Source organism: Nerophis lumbriciformis, linkage group LG03 (genome assembly GCF_033978685.3).
Source record: "Nerophis lumbriciformis linkage group LG03, RoL_Nlum_v2.1, whole genome shotgun sequence".
In the NCBI taxonomy this organism is placed as follows: domain Eukaryota; kingdom Metazoa; phylum Chordata; class Actinopteri; order Syngnathiformes; family Syngnathidae; genus Nerophis; species Nerophis lumbriciformis.
In genome coordinates, this window is record NC_084550.2 from 8,552,045 (window position 1) to 8,575,139 (window position 23,095).

Genomic DNA, 23,095 nt, shown 5'->3' on the forward strand with positions numbered 1-23,095 from the left:
TCCACTTTCGGGCCAATTTTAAAGTTATATTATTTATCTATTAAATGTCTTAATTGCTTTGCGTTTTATTTATCTATCTGACCTGATTTTACTGTATCAAGCCTTCGGGATCCTGAAGTTCTCTGGCATCGGCCTTTTTGTCTTTAGGAAATACTAGAACAAGACCCAGGGTGATGTGGCATTTAACCACGATGACTGCCACCTGCGGAACACCCTGCTAGAGAGCCTCTGGGCTGCAGAGAATGTTGATATATTTTTTAAAAAGGTTGAAGACACACTTTTTTAATCAGGCTTTTTACTGATCATGTTGATTTCTTCCTCAGTTGTATTTATTTATTGCTATTATTACGTACATTATTCTCTCAATTTTATGTTTTTATACATTTATTAATGAATTATTCAGGTTTTATTTTTACATGTATTTCAAAATATGTTTTATACTATTTTTTAGATGGCGTTAATTTTAGTTATTCTCCAGTGGGGACAACTCAAAGGTGGCGTTTTCCCTCAATCCTCAGTGCCATGCCATGTTTTGTTATTGTCAATAGTGCTGTGTGTACGTGGGTTTTCTTCTCTTCTTTTTTTTTTTTGGTGTAAAGCACTTTGTGTTGCCACTTGCCTGAGTATGAAAAGTGCTATATTTTGGGGGGGGTGGTATGGTTGGGATATAAACAAAAAATATTTTGACATTTAGGGCAGACAACAGATATATGATGTATGTGAATATGATGTAATGGATAGGAATGTCTGACGCTTGATGTCAAGAAACAAAAGAAAAAAAAAAGAAAAAAGAAAAGTGCTATATAAATTAAATTGTATTTATTTATTGATTCTTTTACCTTTTATTTCCTTTATTACCTTCTTTTTGCCTTCTATTGCCCTCTTTTACCTTATATTTAAAAATTATTTTTACCATCTTCTACCTTTTATTTAACTTCTATTTCCCATTTAACTTGTTTTAGTTTATTTTTCCTTTTATCTATGTTATTTTACCTTTTACCTTCTATTATATATATAATATATTGTATATATTATATTATTTATTATTATTATTATTGTCTATTGTGAGCGAACTGTGGTGCAGAATTTCCCCCAGGGATCAATAAAGTACTTTCTATTCTATTCTATTCTATTTTATTTCACTTGTTCAATTTTTTTTAAGCTGTCCGTATACATTTTATTAGTTACACTCATTAAACAACTAATTGAAGCAACAGAATATAAATTAAAGATTTTTTTCTAGTTGAATTAATCGATTATTTGTTGCAGCCCAAATAAAAATAATACAATATATAATAATATATATATATATATCAATAATACATACTGTCCCACTAAGGCTGCAGAGCCACATTCAGTTGTTAGTTCAAAGTCGAGAACGGCGACGTTTGGCCACGTGTGAACCATGACCAGGAAGTGCAGCTCCCAAAGGCTCAGGACTTCCTGCAAGAACGCAAAGTGATGCAAGGATATTATTGAAGCTAAAGGAAACATTTAGTGTGTCAACCAGCAGAGTGAGCTCACCTGCGTGTCGAGAATGTACACACGATTTTCCACTACCACCATTTTCTTTACACCTTTAAAGTAGAAATAAACAAAATGAATACATAGAGGATTGATTAATGTAATTGCTTTAATGACACAAATGATGTGTATTTAGATGACATGGTGTTAATTGGAAGCAAGCGTTTATATGTATATATATGTATATATGTATATATATATATATATATATATATATATATATATATATATATATTTATATACAGTCGTGCTCATAAGCTTACATACCCTGGGAGAATTTATGATTTCTTGGCCATTCTTCAGAGAATATGAATGATAACACAAAAACCTTTCTTCCACTCATGCTTAATGGTTGGGTGAAGCTATTTATTGGCAAACAACTGTGTTTACTCTTTTTAAATCGAAATGACAAAAGAAAGTACCCAAATGACCCTGATCAAAGGTTTACATACCCCAGTGACTTTGATCTGATAACATGCACAAAAGTTGACACAAACAGGTTTGAATGGCTAATCAAGGTTACAATCCTCACCTGAGACCCGTTTGTTTGTAATTAATGTGTATGTATAAAAGGTCAGTGAGTTTCTGGGCTTCTGACAGACCATTGCATCTTTCATCCAGTGCTGCACACATGTTTCTGGATTCTGAGTCATGAGGAAGGCAAAATAATTGTAAAAGGATCTGCGAGAAAAGGTCATTGAACTGCATAAAATAGGAAAGGGGTATAAAAAGATATCCAAAGAATTGAGAATGCCAATCAGCAGTGTTCAAACACTGATTAAAGGGGAACATTATCACCAGACCTATGTAAGCGTCAATATATACCTTGATGTTGACTTTGAAGCTTTTTTTAGGGATATTGCCTGATGGGTAAAATTTTGAAAAAAACTTCGAAAAATAAAATAAGCCACTGGGAACTGATTTTTAATGGTTTTAGTATTAACCCTTCTGATAATGCTCCCCTTTAAGAAGTGGAAAATGAGGGATTCGGGTAGACCAGCAAAGATTTCAACCACAACTGCCAGGAAAATTGTTTGAGATGCAAAGAAAAATCCACAAATAACTTCAGCTGAAATAGAAGACTCTCTGAAAAATTGTGGTGTGGCTGTTTCAAGATGCACAATAAGGAGGCACTTGAATAAAAATGGGCTGCATGGTCAAGTCGCCAGAAGAAAGCTATCACTCCATATTACTTTGTTCCAGAAGTTTTGAGGCTTGTCTCTGTGCTGTTTGGCGTAATGTAAGCGGGATACTTTTGCGCAGAAATTTCTTCTGGCGACTCGGCCATGCAGCCCATTTTTCTTCTTTTTCTTTGTGCATGTTATCAGATCAAAGTCACTGGGGTATGTAAACTTTTGATCAGGGTCATTTGGGTACTTTCTTTTGTCATTTTGATTCAAAAAGAGTAAACACAGTTGTTTAGCAATAAATAGCTTCACACAACCATTAAGCATGAGTGGAAGAAAGGTTTTTGTGTTATCATTCATATTCTCTGAAGAAAGGCCAAGAAATCATAAATTCTCCCAACTTATGAGCATGACTGTATATCGGAATCGCTAGAGGGCTGCAATATATGTCACAATATAGATTTTAGGACATATAATTCATCCCTATTTCAATGTAAACAACAGTACGACAGCACAAAACCCCAAAACGAAACAGAACTATTTTTCACGACACTTCAAATTCATCTACTGCTAACGTGTGGAGGTAATAAAAACTACATCAGGAAGTTGTCGACAGCCACAGTCGTTAATGCCAGTGTTGTCGCAAACTAAAGACCCGGGAAGCGGTTATGCTTTAATAAATCATGTCCCAAGCGACTACAGGGGACTTCACAGTGAATTAAATAGAGGAGTTAATCAAACCATATAGGTTACATTCATACTGTATTATTATGATTATAATTTAGGCCGTTATAACAACTTTTTTCTCACCTGGTATTAAAGTGTTGTCCACTGACTGAGCGAAGCACATCTTGGACTGCTGTGGGTCCATCTTCCAGTGAGTGACAGCATACTCTCCTTTGCCCTGTTAAATTCATTTGATAACTGGTAACCTAATATTATAAACAGCAGGGTAGCGGTAATGCACACCAAAACGTTGCTTGCCAGAATCAAGAAGAAGAAGAATCAATCATTTCCAATCCAAAAAATATTCAATTTATTCATTAATAATTGATACATTTCATATACAATGATACCTCAACTTATGAGTGTTTTGAGAAATGTGCTGTTTCTCGGCTAATTGTTGTGCTTTAGAGCACAGGTGCCCACACTTTTTCAGCAGGCTAAAACATACATACATACTTACAGGTAAAAGCCAGTAAATTAGAATATTTTGAAAAACTTGATTTATTTCAGTAATTGCATTCAAAAGGTGTAACTTGTACATTATATTTATTCATTGCACACAGACTGATGCATTCAAATGTTTATTTCATTTAATTTTGATGATTTGAAGTGGCAACAAATGAAAATCCAAAATTCCGTGTGTCACAAAATTAGAATATTACTTAAGGCTAATACAAAAAAGGGATTTTTAGAAATGTTGGCCAACTGAAAAGTATGAAAATGAAAAATATGAGCATGTACAATACTCAATACTTGGTTGGAGCTCCTTTTGCCTCAATTACTGCGTTAATGCGGCGTGGCATGGAGTCGATGAGTTTCTGGCACTGCTCAGGTGTTATGATAGCCCAGGTTGCTCTGATAGTGGCCTTCAACTCTTCTGCGTTTTTGGGTCTGGCATTCTGCATTTTCCTTTTCACAATACCCCACAGATTTTCTATGGGGCTAAGGTCAGGGGAGTTGGCGGGCCAATTTAGAACAGAAATACCATGGTCCGTAAACCAGGCACGGGTAGATTTTGCGCTGTGTGCAGGCACCAAGTCCTGTTGGAACTTGAAATCTCCATCTCCATAGAGCAAGTCAGCAGCAGGAAGCATGAAGTGCTCTAAAACTTGCTGGTAGACGGCTGCGTTGACCCTGGATCTCAGGAAACAGAGTGGACCGACACCAGCAGATGACATGGCACCCCAAACCATCACTGATGGTGGAAACTTTACACTAGACTTCAGGCAACGTGGATCCTGTGCCTCTCCTGTCTTCCTCCAGACTCTGGGACCTCGATTTCCAAAGGAAGTGCAAAATTTGCATGGTTGGGGGATGGTTTGGGGTGCCATGTCATCTGCTGGTGTCGGTCCACTCTGTTTCCTGAGATCCAGGGTCAACGCAGCCGTCTACCAGCAAGTTTTAGAGCACTTCATGCTTCCTGCTGCTGACCTGCTCTATGGAGATGGAGATTTCAAGTTCCAACAGGACTTGGCGCCTGCACACAGCGCAAAATCTACCCGTGCCTGGTTTACGGACCATGGTATTTCTGTTCTAAATTGGCCCGCCAACTCCCCTGACCTTAGCCCCATAGAAAATCTGTGGGGTATTGTGAAAAGGAAGATGCAGAATGCCAGACCCAAAAACGCAGAAGAGTTGAAGGCCACTATCAGAGCAACCTGGGCTCTCATAACACCTGAGCAGTGCCAGAAACTCATCGACTCCATGCCACGCCGCATTAACGCAGTAATTGAGGCAAAAGGAGCTCCAACCAAGTATTGAGTATTGTACATGCTCATATTTTTCATTTTCATACTTTTCAGTTGGCCAACATTTCTAAAAATCCCTTTTTTGTATTAGCCTTAAGTAATATTATAATTTTGTGACACACGGAATTTTGGATTTTCATTTGTTGCCACTTCAAATCATCAAAATTAAATGAAATAAACATTTGAATGCATCAGTCTGTGTGCAATGAATAAATATAATGTACAAGTTACACCTTTTGAATGCAATTACTGAAATAAATCAAGTTTTTCAAAATATTCTAATTTACTGGCTTTTACCTGTATATACCGTATTTTTCGGAATATAAGTCGCAGTTTTTTTCATAGTTCGGTCGGGGGTGCGACTTATACTCAGGAGCGACTTATGTGTGAAATTATTAACACATTAGCGTAAAATATCAAATATTATTATTTAGCTCATTCACGTAAGAGACTAGACGTATAAGATTTCATGGGATTTAGCGATTAGGAGTGACAGATTGTTTGGTAAACGTATAGCATGTTCTATATCAGTGTTTTTCAACCTTTTTTGAGCCAAGGCACATTTTTTTGCGTTGAAAAAATGCAGAGGCACACCACCAGCAGAAATCATTAAAAAACGAAACTCAGTTGACAATAAAAAGTCGTCGTCGCAATTGTTGGATATGACTTTAAACCATAACCAAGCATTCATCTATATAGCTCTTGTCTCAAAGTAGGTGTACTGTCATCACCTGTCACATCACACCCTGACTTATTTGGAGTTTTCTGCTGTTTTCCTGTGTGTAGTGTTTTACTTCTTGTCTTGCGCTCCTATTTTGATGGCTTTTTCTCTTTTTTTGGTATTTTCCTGTAGCAGTTTCATGTCTTCCTTTGAGCGATATTTCCCGCATCTACTTTGTTTTAGCAATCAAGAATATTTTAGTTTTTTTTATTCTTCTTTGTGGGGACATTATTGATTGTCATGTCATGTTCGGATGTACTTTGTGGACGCCGTCTTTGCTCCACAGTAAGTCTTTGCTGTCCTCCAGCATTCTGTTTTTGTAACCAGTTCAGTTTTAGTTTTGTTCTGCATAGCGTTCTCTAAGCTTCAATGCCTTTTCTTAGGGGCACTCACCTTTTGTTTAGTTTTGGTTTAAGCATTAGATACCTTTTTACCTGCACCCTGCCTCCCGCTGTTTCCGACATCTACCTGCTGCCACCTACTGATATGGAAGAGTATTACACGGTTACTCTGTTGAGCTCTAGACAGCACTGACCAGTCAACAACAACACATCATTTGCAGACTATAATTACTGGTTTGCAAAAAATATTTTTAACCCAAATAGGTGAAATTAGATAATCTCCCACGGCACACCAGACTGTATCTCGCGGCACACAGTGGTTGAAAAACACTGTTCTATATGTTATAGTTATTTGAATGACTCTTACCATAATATGTTACGTTAACATACCAGGCACGTTCTCAGTTGGTTATTTATGCCTCATATAACGTACACTTATTCAGCCTGTTGTTCACTATTCTTTATTTATTTTAAATTGCCTTTCAAATGTCTATTCTTGGTGTTGGCTTTTATCAAATAAATTTCCCCCAAAAATGCGACTTATACTCCAGTGCGACTTATATGTTTTTTTCCTTCTTTATTATGCATTTTCGTCCGGTGCAACTTATACTCCGGAGAGACTTATACTCTGAAAAATACGGTGTATATATATATATGTATATATATATATATATATATGTTTTTGCCTAGTGATGGTACACTTGTCGAAGCAAAACAGCGGACATTTATCCATGAAAATATGGAAATGCTGCTGATGGTGTGTTTGACGGAGAAGCAGCTATAAGGAGATACCGTAGAAGTCTGCTCTCCAAGATAAATGCTGTATATTATTACTTTATAAAACTACTGTACTTGTTATTAGTACATTAAATTGTATTGTTGTATTCAATATTTCTTACCTAAAAGTTAGTTTTTTCCTTTTTAAAAGTCATCTTACTTGAATGTTAAAATGTTGCTGCTTTGGGAGGTTGGGGGAGGAGTACCAGATTTTCATTCTGTTCAATGGAAGACGTTGATTTTACGTACAAGTATTTTGAGTTAAGACCTCCATCATAGAACCAATTAAGATTGGGAGTTGAGGTACTACTGTATATTTGTTACCATAGTCACTGTTTACTTTATAGAACTTGTGTTGTGTAAAAGGGCACTGACCCCAATCAGCAAATGGATTTCATTGCCCAGACCGAACGTCACTGCTGTGCTGCAGCCTTCGTTGTGGTATTCCTCAGTGGAGCAAAAGTCCATCTTGATGACACTCTGAAGCTGCATCAAGAAAAAGTAACAACAAAAGTTTTTTTTAATTCGTTAAGTATACTATAATTAACACCAACATTTTGAATTAGTTGCCAGGTGTGTGTAAATCAAATAACTACTGAGGTCTCTAATTGGTGTTGAGTCAAAAACAAATTGTCCCTATCATCTGTGGCTGTAGACAACCTACTAATGTGTTTTTTAAATTACGTTCACAAGTTTTAAAATTATGTTGGTTCGATACATATCTTGTGGAAGGCCAACTTCCAGTAGTTGAGTCTTAGGAAAATGTAAATCGATAGATCCATGTAGTGGATGAATCGTTACACTCCTAACATACTGTATGTACAAAACACAAAACCAGTGAAGTTGACACGTTGTGTAATTCGTAAATAAAAACAGAATAAAATAATTTGCAAATCCCTTTCAACTTATATTTAACTGAATAGAATGCGAAGACAAGATATTTAATGTTCAAGCTGAGAAACGTATTTTTTTTGTGCAAATAATCATTAACTTAGAAACTTATGTGTAAGTTACCCATGCCTTGGGCACTAACACACCCCCATACCATCACAGATGCTGGCTTTTCAACTTTGCGTCTATATCAATTCGGATGGTTCTTTTCCTCTTTGGTCCGGAGGACACGGCATCCGAAGTTTCCAAAACAATTTGCGGCCACCGCTGCTGCTCACTGCTCCCCTCACCTCCCAGGGGGTGATCAAGGGTGATGGGTCAAATGCAGAGAATAATTTTGCCACACCTCGTGTGTGTGTGTGTGACAATCATTGGTACTTTTTAACTTTATATGTGGACTCGTCAGACCACAGAACACTTTTACAATTGCATGAAGCCGGCAGCGTTTCTGGGTGTTGTTGATAAATGGCTTTGGCTTTGCATAGTAGAGTTTTAACTTGGACTTACAGATGTAGCGACAAACTGTAGTTTCTGACAGTGGTTTTCTGAAGTGTTCCTGAGCCCATGTGGTGATATCCTTTACACACCAATGTCGCTTTTTGATGCAGTACCACCTGAGGGATGGAAGGTCACGGGCTTAGCTGCTTACGTGCAGTGATTTCTCCACATTCTCTGAACCTTTTGATGATATTACGGACCGTAGATGGTGAAATCCCTAAATTCCTTGCAATAGCTCGTTGAGAAATGTTGTTCTTAAACTGTTCAACAATTTGCTCACGCATTTGTTCACAAAGTGGTGACCCTCGCCCCATCCTTGTTTGTGAATGACTGAGCATTTCATGGAAGCTGCTTTTATACCCAATCATGGCACCCACCTGTTCCCAATTAGCCTGTTCACCTGGGGGATGTTCCAAATAAGTGTTTGATGAGTATTCCTCAACTTTCTCCGTCTTTTTTGCCACTTGTGCCAGCTTATTTTGAAACATGTTGCAGGCATCAAATTCCAAATGAGCTAATATTTGCAAAAAATAACGTTTTCCAGTTTGAACGTTAAGTATCTTGTCTTTGCGGTCTATTCAATTGAATATAGGTTGAAAAGGATTTTCAAATCATTGTATTTTGTTTTTATTTACAATTTACACAATGTGCCAACTTCACTGGTTTTGGGTTTTGTACATACAAATACAATACACACTCACACTCACATACATATAAATAGTGTAAGGAATTTTCACATTTCAGATATAACAGTGTCTCGCTAATTATTACGTGCTTCTAATTAATGCCGAGTCCTCTGTGCAGTTTCGACAAACTGCCAGGCTATAATTACAGCATTTGTATATGTATTTTTTTTTTATTTTATTTTTTTTTAAACTTACGTTTTTCAAAGCGGAAATATCCATACTTTCAATGGCTGGGACAAAAAGAAGAAAAAACAAGGTTAATAAAAAGGCTCTAAGTTGTATTGGACTGTTGTATTGTTGCATACCTGTTTTGATCTTTGCCAGATAAAGGTTTGTAATATGAAAAAAGCCATCGTTCGTGACAAGAAACACGTGGTACAATCCTGTAAGGGGAAAAAAAAATTACACATTGCACTTGTGGAGCAGAAATGATGCAACAAAACATTCACGGACAGAGTTCACCTTGTGACGCGGTGTCTTCCTCGGTGATGAGAGAACGATACGTTTTCATCACCCCGCTGCTGGCGTTGGCTACCAATGTCTGGAATCGCAACATATAGAGACATACTATACTTATCTGTACATATTTAATAAGAGCATTGATGTACACTGCAAAAAGTCAGTGTTCAAAAACAAGAAAAAAAAATACAAAAATGAGGGGTATTTTATTTGACCTAAGCAAAATTATCTGCCAATAGAACAAGAAAATTTGGCTTGTCAAGACTTTCCAAAACAAGTAAAATTAGCTAACTTCATTGAACCCCAAAATACCTTAAAATAAGTAAGTGCAAAAAAAAAAGAGACCTTTTTGTTCAATATGTTGAAAAATATTCTTAAATGAAGTAAATGCTAGTGCCATTATCTTGACATAATGATATGCGCTCGGCATTACATTTCTTGAAACCAGCAAACTTATACTAAAAACTAATTTATTGTTCTTAATGGAAAGGTAACAAGGCAACCGCTTGTTACTCTCGGGGTCTCCTAGCCGCTCAGGCAAATCATATGGTCTAAAAATGCATTTTTCCATTGATAACATGACATCATCGCGCCAAGTGCGTGCTCTTTCAGTCAATTAGTGCGCATGAACTATTTCTGTTCAAAATTGCTTGAAATGTCACATGTTAAATGTTTAAATATTAACTGTCAGTTTACTGTACTGTGCCAACTGTACTACTATATGAGTACGTATTTTCTATTGTCTCATTAAAAATAAAGCAGCAAAGTCTATTTGGCTGTCATCCGTTTTAATTATGAGACAAAATTGTGTCAAAGTCATGATGGTTTTTTTTCATGCTTGAAATAAGAAATTATTACTTTAAAAAAGTAGTTTTATACTTGTGAGTGTTGATGACACAGCTTTGCAACACTTGATATTCTAGTTTCAAGCAGATATTACAGCTACAAGCTGTAATATCTTACTGAGATCATTTAGGATCAAAACCCTTAAAACAAGTAAAACACTAACATAAAATCTGCTTAGTGAGAAGAATTATCTTATCAGACAGAAAATAAGCAAATTTCACCCTTATTTGAGATATTTAATCTTACTTAGATTTCATTTTTTGCAGTGTACAGTAAAGATACAAGTGGCCTGAATGAACTCATACTTTGGTGAAGAGAATTCTCTTCTGTGGAACAAAGATCAAATGGAGGTTCCCATTTCTTTCGCACACAACCACAAACTGTCCTTCCAGGCACACATCGATGGCGTCGACATCAGTTTCTGGAGAAAAGAAACCAGATAATTTGACATCAATTCAAGGTGAATATGGCGATGAAAATGGCATTTTGTCACGTACCAAAGTGAAGCAGCAGCAGAATTGTCTGACAGTTCTGGTCGAAGAGGATAACCGTCTTGTCGGCGACAAGAATAGTCCAGTTTGAGCCATTGATAGAGGAAAGTTGGGGGTCAGACTGCACCTGAAAGGCAAGTCAGCATTATTTTGGTTACCCTAAAATGACTAGACCACACAAAAAGCGACACATTTGTGACAAATGTCCTGTTGAAAATGTCATTGTTGAGCCATCAATTACAGTATTTGTGTTTATCTATTGTTGCGTTTGGACCAGTTGTTCCTCCCAGGGAATTCAAGTCACAAGTCGCTCCCAAGCTCTTTACGACACTTAAAGCTGAGTTGAAAAACCACCAGAGACAGAATAGGTATTTTGTAATATATTTGCAAAGCTTTGCAGATATACATTGACAGTGACAGCATAGAACATTCGGCTCGCCCCGCTAAGATGGTCTGTCTTCCCGACCCAAAACCCTCTCCCCTCTTCCATCTCTCTAGTCAAAACATGCACATTATCTCTCTAGTCAAAACACATTCCAAAGATCAAGGTTAACACACTCAGTTTACTTGCAGAGAAACAGAAAGAGAATAAATGGAAAAACACGAGCTGTTTTCAAATATGACTATGAAATAAAAGAGGTAACACTTAAATTCGGATATATGTAAATATCTGCCTCCGACACTATATATTAGGGGTGTAACGGTATGTGTATTTGTATTGAACCGTTTCGGTACGGGGGTTTCGGTTCGGTTCGGAGGTGTACCGAACGAGTTTCCACACGGACATGTTAAGTAGCGTACCGCACGTTGTGTAAACAATGCACACCGAGACACAACACACGGCATGTTAGCAGCTAACGGGCTACGACAACATGTAAAAGCCAGAGCTGGAAGACCCTCCTGCCTCGTTAAGATCTCCCGTTTAAGAACACTTTGGCTGCGCGGTGCCGACATTGTTCAGCAGCTGCTTCTGACAACACGTCAAACATGCGAACCCATTTGAAGCGTCACCACCGCATTCAAGCAGCCTCTCCTCGGCGAGTCAGGCAGGGCAAAAGCAATAACAAATGATTAATGATTTAAGACCATATTGCATTAAAAACTAGATTTTGACCCACTTCTATGGTGGAAGAACAATGAGCCCATAAATCCTCTTACTGCCAAGTTAGCCAGGCTGGGGGGGAAAGAAAAGTTAATCTGAGGCTGAGTTGACTTGAAACTGTTTAATGTTGCACTTTTTGTATGTAGAAGAAAAGGTTTGTCATTTTATTTAATCTGAGCAACAACTTGAGGCAGTTTAATGTTGATTAACGTGGACCCGACTTAAACAAGTTGAAAAACTTATTGGGGTGTTACCATTTAGTGGTCAATTGTACGGAATATGTACTGTACTGTGCAATCTACTAATAAAAGTCTCAATCAATCAATCAAAAAAAGCACTTTATATGTAGAAAGGTTTTGTTAAGAAACCATTCTGAGCCTTATTCAGTTTTATTTTATATATGTTGACCACATTAACCCTGGCAATGGACCCTATGTGTATATGTATGTTATGCCATTGTTTACAAATTTGGGAAATAAATAACCAAAAAATGTATATTTTGTTGTTTTCTTACTGTACCGAAAATGAACCGAACCGTGACCTCTAAACCGAGGTACGTACCGAACCGAAATTTTTGTGTACCGTTACACCCCTAGTGTTTTGCAATTGATGCTTGGAATGGTGTATAGAGCTTGGTCCGCATTGCCGGTAGTAAGTCGGACACGTTTCCAGTGAGGGTTGGACTCCGCCAAGGCTGCCCTTTGTCACCGATTCTGTTCATAACTTTTATGGACAGAATTTCTAGGCGCAGTCAAGGCGTTGAGGGGATCTGGTTTGGTGGCTGCAGGATTAGGTCTCTGCTTTTTGCAGATGATGTGGTCCTGATGGCTTCATCTGGCCAGGATCTTCAGCTCTCACTGGATCGGTTCGCAGCTGAGTGTGAAGCGACTGGGATGAGAATCAGCACCTCCAAGTCCGAGTCCATGGTTCTCGCCCGGAAAAGGGTGGAGTGCCATCTCCGGGTTGGGGAGGAGATCTTGCCCCAAGTGGAGGAGTTCAAGTACCTCGGAGTCTTGTTCACGAGTGAGGGAAGAGTGGATCGTGAGATCGACAGGCGGATCGGTGCGGCATCTTCAGTAATGCGGACGCTGTATCGATCCGTTGTGGTGAAGAAGGAGCTGAGCCGGAAGGAAAAGCTCTCAATTTATCGGTCGATCTACGTTCCCATCCTCACCTATGGTCATGAGCTTTGGGTTATGACCGAAAGGACAAGATCACGGGTACAAGCGGCTGAAATGAGTTTCCTCCGCCGGGTGGCGGCTCTCCCTTAGAGATAGGGTGAGAAGCTCTGCCATCCGGGAGGAGCTCAAAGTAAAGCCGCTGCTCCTCCACATTGAGAGGAGCCAGATGAGGTGGTTCGGGCATCTGGTCAGGATGCCACCCGAACGCCTCCCTAGGGAGGTGTTTAGGGCACGTCCGACCGGTAGGAGGCCGCGGGGAAGACCCAGGACACGTTGGGAAGACTATGTCTCCCGGCTGGCCTGGGAACGCCTCGGGGTCCCACAGGAAGAGCTGGACGAAGTGGCTGGGGAGAGGGAAGTCTGGGCTTCCCTGCTTAGGCTGCTGCCCCCGTGACCCAACCTCGGATAAGCGGAAGAAGATAGATGTATGGATGGATGGATGGATGGATAGATGGTGTATAGGTTTTTATTTCAGCTTTCTTTTTTACTAGGCTAAAATATGAATACATAGTTTTTTTTTACAACTCTTCTGGGTTAAATGACAACCGCAAATTTATTTTTTGTTTAAAATCTGAGACTGTAGAAAAAAACTATGTAAATCAATGTTGGTGTCAGTCGCCACTGACCCAACTCTGAGCTTGATAATAATATTGATATTATTAATATAAGAATAATAACAATATTGAGAAAAAAAACTACCGTATTTTACGGAGTATAAGTCGCATTGGCCGAAAATGCATAATAAAGAAGGGAAAAAAACATATATAAGTCGCATTTTTGGGGGAAATGTATTTGATAAAAGCCAACACCAAGAATAGACATTTGAAAGGCAATTTAAAGTAAATAAAGAATAGTGAACAACAGGCTGAATAAGTGTACTTTATATGAGGCATAAATAACCAACTGGTATGTTAACGTAACATATTATGGTAAGAGTCATTCAAATAACTATAACATATAGAACATGCTATACGTTTACCAAACAATCTATCACTCCTAATCGCTAAATCCCATGAAATCTTATACGTCTAGTCTCTTACGTGAATGAGCTAAATCAGGGGTCGGGAACCTTTTTGGCTGAGAGAGCCATAAAAAGCCAAATATTTTAAAATGTATTTCTTTGAGAGCCATGTCATATTTTTTTAACACTGAATACCACTAAATGCGTGCATTTTTAAGTAAGACCACATTTTTTTAAGAGTATAACAAGTGTATTATTCTTTTTAATAACGTTGTTATTCTGAAGCTAACCAATAATAAAGAAAATACTTCATACCAATAATGCGACGTGTTGAACCGGTGCGGTAGAAAAACAGATGGATGGAATAAAATGCATGAGAATGTTTTATATTTTGAACGTTATTTTTAACAGTGTGATTATCAGCGGGATTACTCATTAATTATCGTGTTAAACAATGTCAGCTAAGATTTATCTGAGAGCCAGATGCATTCATCAAAAGAGCCACATCTGGCTCGAGAGCCATAGGTTCCCTACACCTGAGCTAAATAATATTATTTGATATTTTACGGTAATGTGTTAATAATTTCACACATAAGTCGCACCCCCGGCCAAACTATGAAAAAAACTGCGACTTATAGTCCGAAAAATACGGTATTTGAAATTAATTGAATATATTTTTCCTCCAATAAAAAAAAATGTGGGGTTATGGAACCCACAACATCAGTAAATGATATTTATGATTCAAGAAGTAGTAGTTTAAAAAAATTTAAGAGTAAACAATAAGAATACACTATATTTATAAGCTATTTCTGGAAAGCTTTTTAGTCATTCCAGTCAAACTTGGCAGTGAATGTTTGGGACTTTATAAACAAACATATATCTCAATAAGTGTGAGGTCAAATCAAAATGTTTGATTCCAATGTCCAAATAGTCATTTACCTTGGCTGAAGATGAGATCTTGACCAGAGTGTCTACTTGATACAAACTGCTGCCATTTTCCTCTGTGGACACACTGCCGCAACGGACATTGTTTGTATCGTCGTTGATCAGAGGTTCTATGTCGTCCCACATCACCGCTATTTAGAAGCTCGAACATACAAAGACCGATAAACTATTACCACTGTTCGATAACACCCCCGTGGAGTTATACTACATGGATCATCGCTGACATGTTGTCACACTTCATCCTGAGCAATGGAAGTTAGATTTTAGCGGGCAATTATACCTACGAGGTCCTCATCGTAGTCTGTCAGGCACGGTTTCTGCCTCAGAGGACGCGTAAGCCTCTAGTTTTGTGGCGAATGCCGCAAGTTAAACCCCAAAATCGTATCTATTGTTGTTATAAGATATTATATATCAAGAAAAATCCTTGTTCTTAAATAAAATGTGCTTAAATACAAGATACCGGAGAATAGCGTGTGCCTGAAAATTGAAAACCAGGGCAATGTACTACATAAGCGATAGAGGCTCGCCCAATTAAAGTGCGCATGCGTCGCTTTGAAAGGGTCGCCGCAAGAGAAGACCTGATCTGTCTACGCATGCGCGACGGCTACATCACTTCCTATCAACTTGTTTCATTTTCGTGCACGCTGGCATAGACATCTTGTTTTTATTTTTATTTTATAAACCTTTATTTATAAATTTCCACATTTACAAACAGTTGAGAAATATGAATCAAAGTATAAAAACATTACAAAAACAGTACAAAGTCAGTACAGAAATGATTGATTGAAACTTTTATTAGTAGATTGGACAGTACAGTACATATTCCGTATAATTGACCACTAAATGGTAACACCCGAATACGTTTTTCAACTTGTTTAAGTCGGGGTCCACGTAAATCAATTCATGGTAGAACAGCGCCAGGGAGTTGTAAATTCAAAGTAACACTGCAGAGACTAGGGATGACCCGATCCAGGTTTTTGCACTTCCGATCCGATACCGATATTGTTTTTGCATTTCCGATCCGATACCGATACTGACCGATACTGACCGATACTGGCCTATCCGAGCATGTATTAAAGTTTAAAGTTATTTAGCCTACTTAGTTGTCAGAATCATGTTGAAAACGGTTTTAGTACTCTTGATAACAACTAGCCAGCTGAATTAGGGAAGTTTGAATAATACACAATGGTTGGTAACAGGAAACTGACCTGTTTATTCAAGGATAAACACAAAATAGACAAAATTATACATGACAAACAGAAATGGCATCATTGAACTAGGGCTGGGCGATATGGCCTTTTTTTAAATATTGCGATATTTTAAGGCCATATTGCGATACACGATATATATCTCGATATGTTGCCTTAGCCTTGAATGGACACTTGATGCATATAATCACAGCAGTATGATGATTCTATGTGTTTTGATTGATTGATTGAGACTTTTATTAGTAGGTTGCACAGTGAAGTACATATTCCGTACAATTGACCACTAAATGGTAACACCCGAATAAGTTTTTCAACTTGTTTAAGTCGGGGTCCACTTAAATTGATTCATGATACAGATATATACTATCAGATATATACTATCATCATAATACAGTCATCACACAAGATAATCACATTGAATTATTTACATTATTTATAATCCAGGGTGTGGAGGGGGGCGCCGGATGTAAGTGTCAAAAAGACAGCCAAAAGAGTTTGATATGAGAATAAATCTAAAGTTAAAATATAGGGTAGAAATGCACCCATTTGCAGGAAATGTAGTCTTGATTTTCAAAATTTTCTTTCAAGGCTTGCATGTCTACATTAAAACATTCTTCTTCATACTGCATTAATATATGCTACTTTTAAACTTTCATGCAGAGAAGGAAATCACAACTAAAAAAATCACTAATTTTTTCATACGGTGTTGATGTGGAAATTTTTGTCTCGGCATTTTGATGGTGTGGGCGTGTGGCACCGAATGGAGATAAGCGTCTCGACAGACGTCACAATATTTGAACAATGATGACGAAAACTGTTTTCTCTGTCGTGTCCGTGTGTCGAAAATTGTTATGCGCTTATTTTTTTATTTGATTTTGTGCGTGGCATAGATTTGCTATGCGCAGAGGACGCTTAAACAGTGCGCAATTGCACAGGCGAGCACCTTAGAGGGAGCGTTGCTCGCATGGCTGCGCTAGCATCACAGCTAACGTTAGCCATGCTGCTACCTCTCTGCTCGGGGAGGACGTATACGTATGTGACGTATGACGTGACAGTATGTGACGTATGACGTGACAGTATGTGACGTATAACGTGACAGTATGTGACGTGTGTAAGAAGGTGCGCTTGCTGTCTGTGAGAGGGAGACACAGGAAAGAGTGAGAAGAGCCTGTCGTGTAATGCCAGCAGCTAAAAGCAACTGCGTGAGAATCCACAGACCTGTGGATGTTTTGAAGGTGTGCTGGAAAATGCGGAAACGGAAATTAGGGAGCAGCAGAAAAGTGGAATGTATTACTTAAATCGGTGCGTTGGAAAACACGGACCGGAGTTTTTTTTTAAACTGGATCTGGATCGGCATTTTCCCATGCCTTGCCGATACGCAATTTTTGGCAAATATCGGCAGCCGATCCGATCCAAATATCGGATCGGGACATCCATAGCAGAGACCACTACAGTGTATATGTTTCTTTTACTTTTTATTCATAGCTGTATGTAGAAGTGGCTGCTCTTTAAATGTTCTTTGTGTTTTTTGATGTTTGATGCTTCCCTCTTACACACATGTAAGGGGGATGTGTGCTATGGCTACGAGTTGTTTTTTCCCTTGGCCTCAGTCTGGACCCCCTCTCCAGGGGCCCAGGCTTATTTTTTTTTCCTCACAAAAATAAAGTTGAAATAAATGATTGTGACACCTAAAACAAAATTCACCAGCCGCCACTGATTATGATGCATTCTCATTTTAGGCGAAGTTTAAGACAATACTTTCTTAACAGTATAATTGTAACCGGGAATAAGTCTTCAAGTAACAATATTCAAATACTAACATTGTTGGGTGAGACAGAATTTGGTTTTATTCTGAATCCAGTGAAACAGATTGGTGGTTTTAGCTGATAGAAAGACTTTCAGGTGTTTATATATGTTTATGTTGAAGTATTTGGCAGACGCTTTTATCCAAAGCGACATACATAAAAAATACATATAAAACAATCACTGTAAACATTATCATTTAAGGGAAGAATGTAATACAAAATATCAATACAAAGTGTCAAGACAGAATAAACTCTGTGCTGCTGCAGCAACAGAGATACAGTCTATAGGTCCCTAAGATATATAGATATCTAACATATTCATACATTGTTTATGTAGGATATACACATGTATATATAACCTAATCATATTGTTTCTTGAATTCAAAAATAGCTGACCGTTGTTTCCCCCTTCTCTGGGATTATATTCCCAGTTTTGATCTCGGACGTCTGGTCACTTATAGCCAGTGACGTGCGGTGAGGTTGATGGCTGGTGAGGCACTGACTTCATCACAGTCAGATTTACAAACATATGAACCCTAAAGAGTATCTTATTCACCATTTGATTGGCAGCAGTTAACGGGTTATGTTTAAAAGCTCATACCAGCATTCTTCCCTGCTTGGCACTCAGCATCAAGGGTTGGAATTGGGGGTTAAATCACCAAAAATGATTCCCGGGCGCGGCGACGCTGCTGCCCACTGCTCCGTTATTATGGTCTTACCTTTACTTATAAATAAAGTCCATGCGCCGCTGTTGTGCTGGATTAATGAACCCCCTGACGGGAGTGTTATATCAACTAAAGCCCTCACTTCAACTTTCCACGTGCAAGATTGAATCTATTTAAAAAAGTGTAACCGAGGGTTTATAAATGTCGCCTATACTGTATGAAACTACAAAATAACAAACACGGAGGCTCCAGTTTACACGAGAACCACTTTATTTACCTTATTTCAAAAACCTACGCTCCACTCCAACGTGTCATCACTTCCGCTCTAAGCGCCTTCAAAATAAGAGCTCAAGGCATATACTGTATAACAGCGCATAACAGGAACTTAACATCACAAAGAGGAAAGCCCATAAAAATAGGTTACAAAAGTTATTTAATAAGAAGCCAATAAGTGCAAAAACAATAATGTTCGTGTTGGAGGAGTTGTGAATTAGGTACACCTGCAGTCTGCAGGTGTACCTAATGTTGTGGCCCTGCAGTCATTCACAACTCCTCCAACACGAACATTATTGTTTTTGCACTTTTTGGCTTCTTATGAAATAACTTTTAAAAATAGATTCAATCTTGCACGTGGAAAGTTTAAGTGTGGGCTTTAGTTGATATAACACTCCCGTCAAAGGGTGCAAATTCTACGGCGGGGGTGCAGGAGGCGGATTACTGCGAGCCTCAGCCAGTGCGTCTTTTGCAGCCGTTTTATGATCGCTCAGCACAAGAAATACGTTACACACATACAGTTGTTGACAAAATACACTGTACATTATATACCTCAGCTAACTAAACTATGGAAATGTATAATATAGTTCATATAGCAATACGGTCTCACTGCACAGCAGGCCAGCAGTTAGCCGAGTCCGCAATCCATGGTGAGGCACAAATGAGTGACATGCCTCAACTGGCTGCTGTTCACCGCACCGTCTCTTCTCAGTATTTGAACGGCAAATGTGAAAATTCAGCAATTTTGAATAAAAATAATCTAAAACTGGTGAAGTTAAATGGAAAATAACTTTATAGTATAATCACTGGATACGTTTAACAATTTAATAATTATTTTTTTCTTTTTACAGTTTTTTTCTTTCTATGAAAGTGACTGCACGTCACTGCTTATAGCATATAAGAATATTCTAATACTGTTAAGCAAACTATGAATAATAAAACCTGTGTCCTTTATCATAGCTACACGTATGACAAAAAAACGCGTGGAAATCAGTGATATTCAATGAGTTAAGATGAATTAAATGCGCTGACAGTTCATTGCTCCTGCCTATTGAATTGCACTGAGTGGAGCGGATCACCACTCCAAGATGGCGGCCCCGCGTCTCGTCAGTGCCAGTAGGCAATAGCGCTCCATGCTGCGTCTACTTATAAGATGTCTATGATTATAGCCAGTTTTTTTAAAGGTAAAACTGCAATAAAATATATACTATACAAGCTCTGTTGTAAGTTTTTTCTGTTGGAGATTGTCTGAGCAACTTCAAATCGGCGATGTACGATCATTTCATTTAAAATACAAATTTAAGGTACGATAATTTGTCGTTCCCCATCTGGCAACACGGACGGAGCTCAAGCGCAGTTAGCTTCGAGCTAATTAAGCCTCGCAGCGAAGTGACATAGCCTTCAAACTCCACACGAAACCTCATTTTCAAATTTCACCCTCGGGATATTCATGTTATACCTTTTTTAAAACATGTTATGCTTTTTATACTTATATTTTGAATATATGTTTTTTTTACCCGTTTTTTGCTGTAACCAGTTGGAAGCTAATGAGCTAGCTTAAAAGAGAAGAAAATTGCTGTCGAAAGGTAAGACCTCGCCCAGACAACCATATACTAGTATTATTACATCAATATTTCCTCTTCCTTAAATTTACTGTTGATGTATATAACAATTGTATATATTGGTATATATGTTTAAAAATGATATGTACATTATTGACTGTGCAGTGTACAGAAAGCTGGTGTTGTACTGCCACCTACTGGTAACACTTTTGCATTTTGTACTTTAACATTACAATGTTCAAACTAAGATATATGCTTGTATTGTTTGGTTTATCAGTACAGGTACTGAAACATTACTATTACCAATTGCTGTGCGTTTAACTTGGGTAATTTCACTATGTGTCAGTTACATTATTTCATTCCATTTCATTTTTATTTATCTCCTTCATTGATGTGCATCTTTGATCAATACACAATCATACCTCAATTGTTCAATTATTAATTTACACACCAATGCCAGAGAAGGAGCAGGATGAAGAAAAATCTTATATTTTCCTGCCCCCTTCAACATAATACGTAGTCTTACTTAATGATATCATGTAAACAGAGGTGGGTAGTAACGCGCTACATTTACTCCGTTACATCTACTTGAGTAACTTTTGGGATAAATTGTACTTCTAAGAGTAGTTTTAATGCAACATACCGTATTTTCCGCACTATAAGCCGCCCCGGGTTATTAGCCGCACCTTCAATGAATGGCATATTTCAAAACTTTGTCCACCTATAAGCCGCCCCGGACTATAAGCCGCGCCTACGCTGCGCTAAAGGGAATGTCAAAAAAACAGTCAGATAGGTCAGTCAAACTTTAATAATATATTAAAAACCAGCGTTCTAACAACTCTGTTCACTCCCAAAATGTACGCAAATGTGCAATCACAAACATAGTAAAATTCAAAATAGTGCAGAGCAATAGCAACATAATGTTGCTCGAACGTTAATGTCACAACACACAAAATAAACATAGCGCTCACTTTCTGAAGTTATTCTTCATTCATAAATCCCTCGAATTATTCTCCTTCGTTGTCCGAATTGAAAAGTTGGGCGAATGTGGGATCCAAAATGGATCTCGCTGTCTGCCTGTCTTAGTGAAGGTGTGTTTGCCTTCGGTCATCCATTGTTCCCACGCAGTTAGCAGTCTAGCTTCGAATGCCCTGTTGACACCAATATCTAGCGGCTGGAGGTCTTTTGTCAATCCACCCGGAATGACGGCGAGTATTGAATTAAGCACATAAGCGTGTCTCTTACTGTGATGTTATGAGCTAGCAAATATAACAACTACACTACCCAGCATGCAACGATAGTGACGAGCATGCGCGGTAGCCCTGAGAAGCGTTGTTGTATGCTGGGAGTTCGAATGTGGTTATGAGCACGCTGTGAGTAAACGTTGAGAACTCAGTTAACACGCCTCGTCTGCATTATTTATAATTAGACAGACAACACACTTAATAGGAGCCATTTTGGGGTCTTTACATAAACACACAAATGGAAATGAAACGTCACATATCCCAGCATGCACCGCGCGCTTCTTCTACGGGGAAAAAAGATGGCGGCTGTTTACCGTAGTTGCGAGACCTAAACTTTATGAAAATTAATCTTAATATTTATCCATATATAAAGCGCACCGGGTTATAAGGCGCACTGTCAGCTTTTGAGAAAATTTGTGGTTTTTAGGTGCGCCTTATAGTGCGGAAAATACGGTACTTTTACTTTTACTTAAGTGTATTTATAGAGAAGGAACGCTACTTTTACTCCGCTACTTTTATCTACATTCAGCTCGCTACTCGCTACTAATTTTTATCGATCTGTTAATGCACGCTTTGTTTGTTTTGGTCTGTCAGACAGACCTTCAAAGTGCCTGCCTTACTGGTGACGTTTCACTTCGTTCCACCAATCAGATGCAGTCACTGGTGACGTTGGACCAATCAAACAGAGCCAGGTGGTCACATGACCTGACTTAAACAAGTTGAAAAACGTATTGGGGTGTTACCATTTAGTGGTCAATTGTACGGAATGTGTACTGTACTGTGCAATCTACTAATAAAAGTTCCAATCAATCAATCAAAAGTGTGAAGGAAAAAAGATACTTTTTTATTTCAACCGTACATCCTGTCAAAAGCCTAAAGACTGACCGCACATGAGGACGTTCCTGTCTTCACAATAAAAGTGCCGCTCCATCGCGCCTGCGCTTTCAAAACAAGAGTCTCCGAAAGCCAGCGCAAACAAGCTAGCAAGCTACGGAGTTTGACGCCAATATATTTCTTGTAAAGTATATAAAAACGAATATGGAAGCTGGAAACTTTCATGTAGTATTAGACAGAAATGAGGAACTTTTCTTCTCCTCCATTTGAAAACGTGGACGTTATCATCACTACTGTCTGATTACAATCAACGCAAGTCATCAGAATCAGGTAATACACCAACTTATATTCTAGTCTTCATGAAAGAAAGGAATCTATATGTGTTAAACATGCATGTATATTAATTAAAACACCTTTAACATGTAAACAAAAACAGCAAAATAAATACATATAAATGATATACTGTATATATCAATGTAT

General features: G+C 38.2%; 1 protein-coding gene across 2 annotated transcripts in view; it reads right to left on the minus strand.

Annotated features, from left to right (window-relative positions):
* kntc1 (kinetochore associated 1) overlaps positions 1-15,325 on the minus strand; it is a 124,268-nt gene extending 108,943 nt beyond the window's left edge. Inside the window, exons 1-10 of one of the 2 annotated variants that reach the window (XM_061932964.1) lie at positions 15,019-15,325; positions 10,842-10,962; positions 10,650-10,765; positions 9,502-9,580; positions 9,345-9,422; positions 9,235-9,269; positions 7,340-7,450; positions 3,462-3,555; positions 1,525-1,577; positions 1,328-1,443 (exon numbers count right to left, since the gene is read on the minus strand). In XM_061932964.1, the coding sequence (XP_061788948.1) occupies positions 1,328-1,443; positions 1,525-1,577; positions 3,462-3,555; positions 7,340-7,450; positions 9,235-9,269; positions 9,345-9,422; positions 9,502-9,580; positions 10,650-10,765; positions 10,842-10,962; positions 15,019-15,150 (935 nt within the window). In that variant the 5' untranslated portion in view covers positions 15,151-15,325. The remainder of the gene's footprint in view (positions 1-1,327; positions 1,444-1,524; positions 1,578-3,461; positions 3,556-7,339; positions 7,451-9,234; positions 9,270-9,344; positions 9,423-9,501; positions 9,581-10,649; positions 10,766-10,841; positions 10,963-15,018) is intronic. The other variant, XM_061932956.1, reaches the window with a different exon arrangement.
* Positions 15,326-23,095: the final 7,770 nt, after the last annotated feature.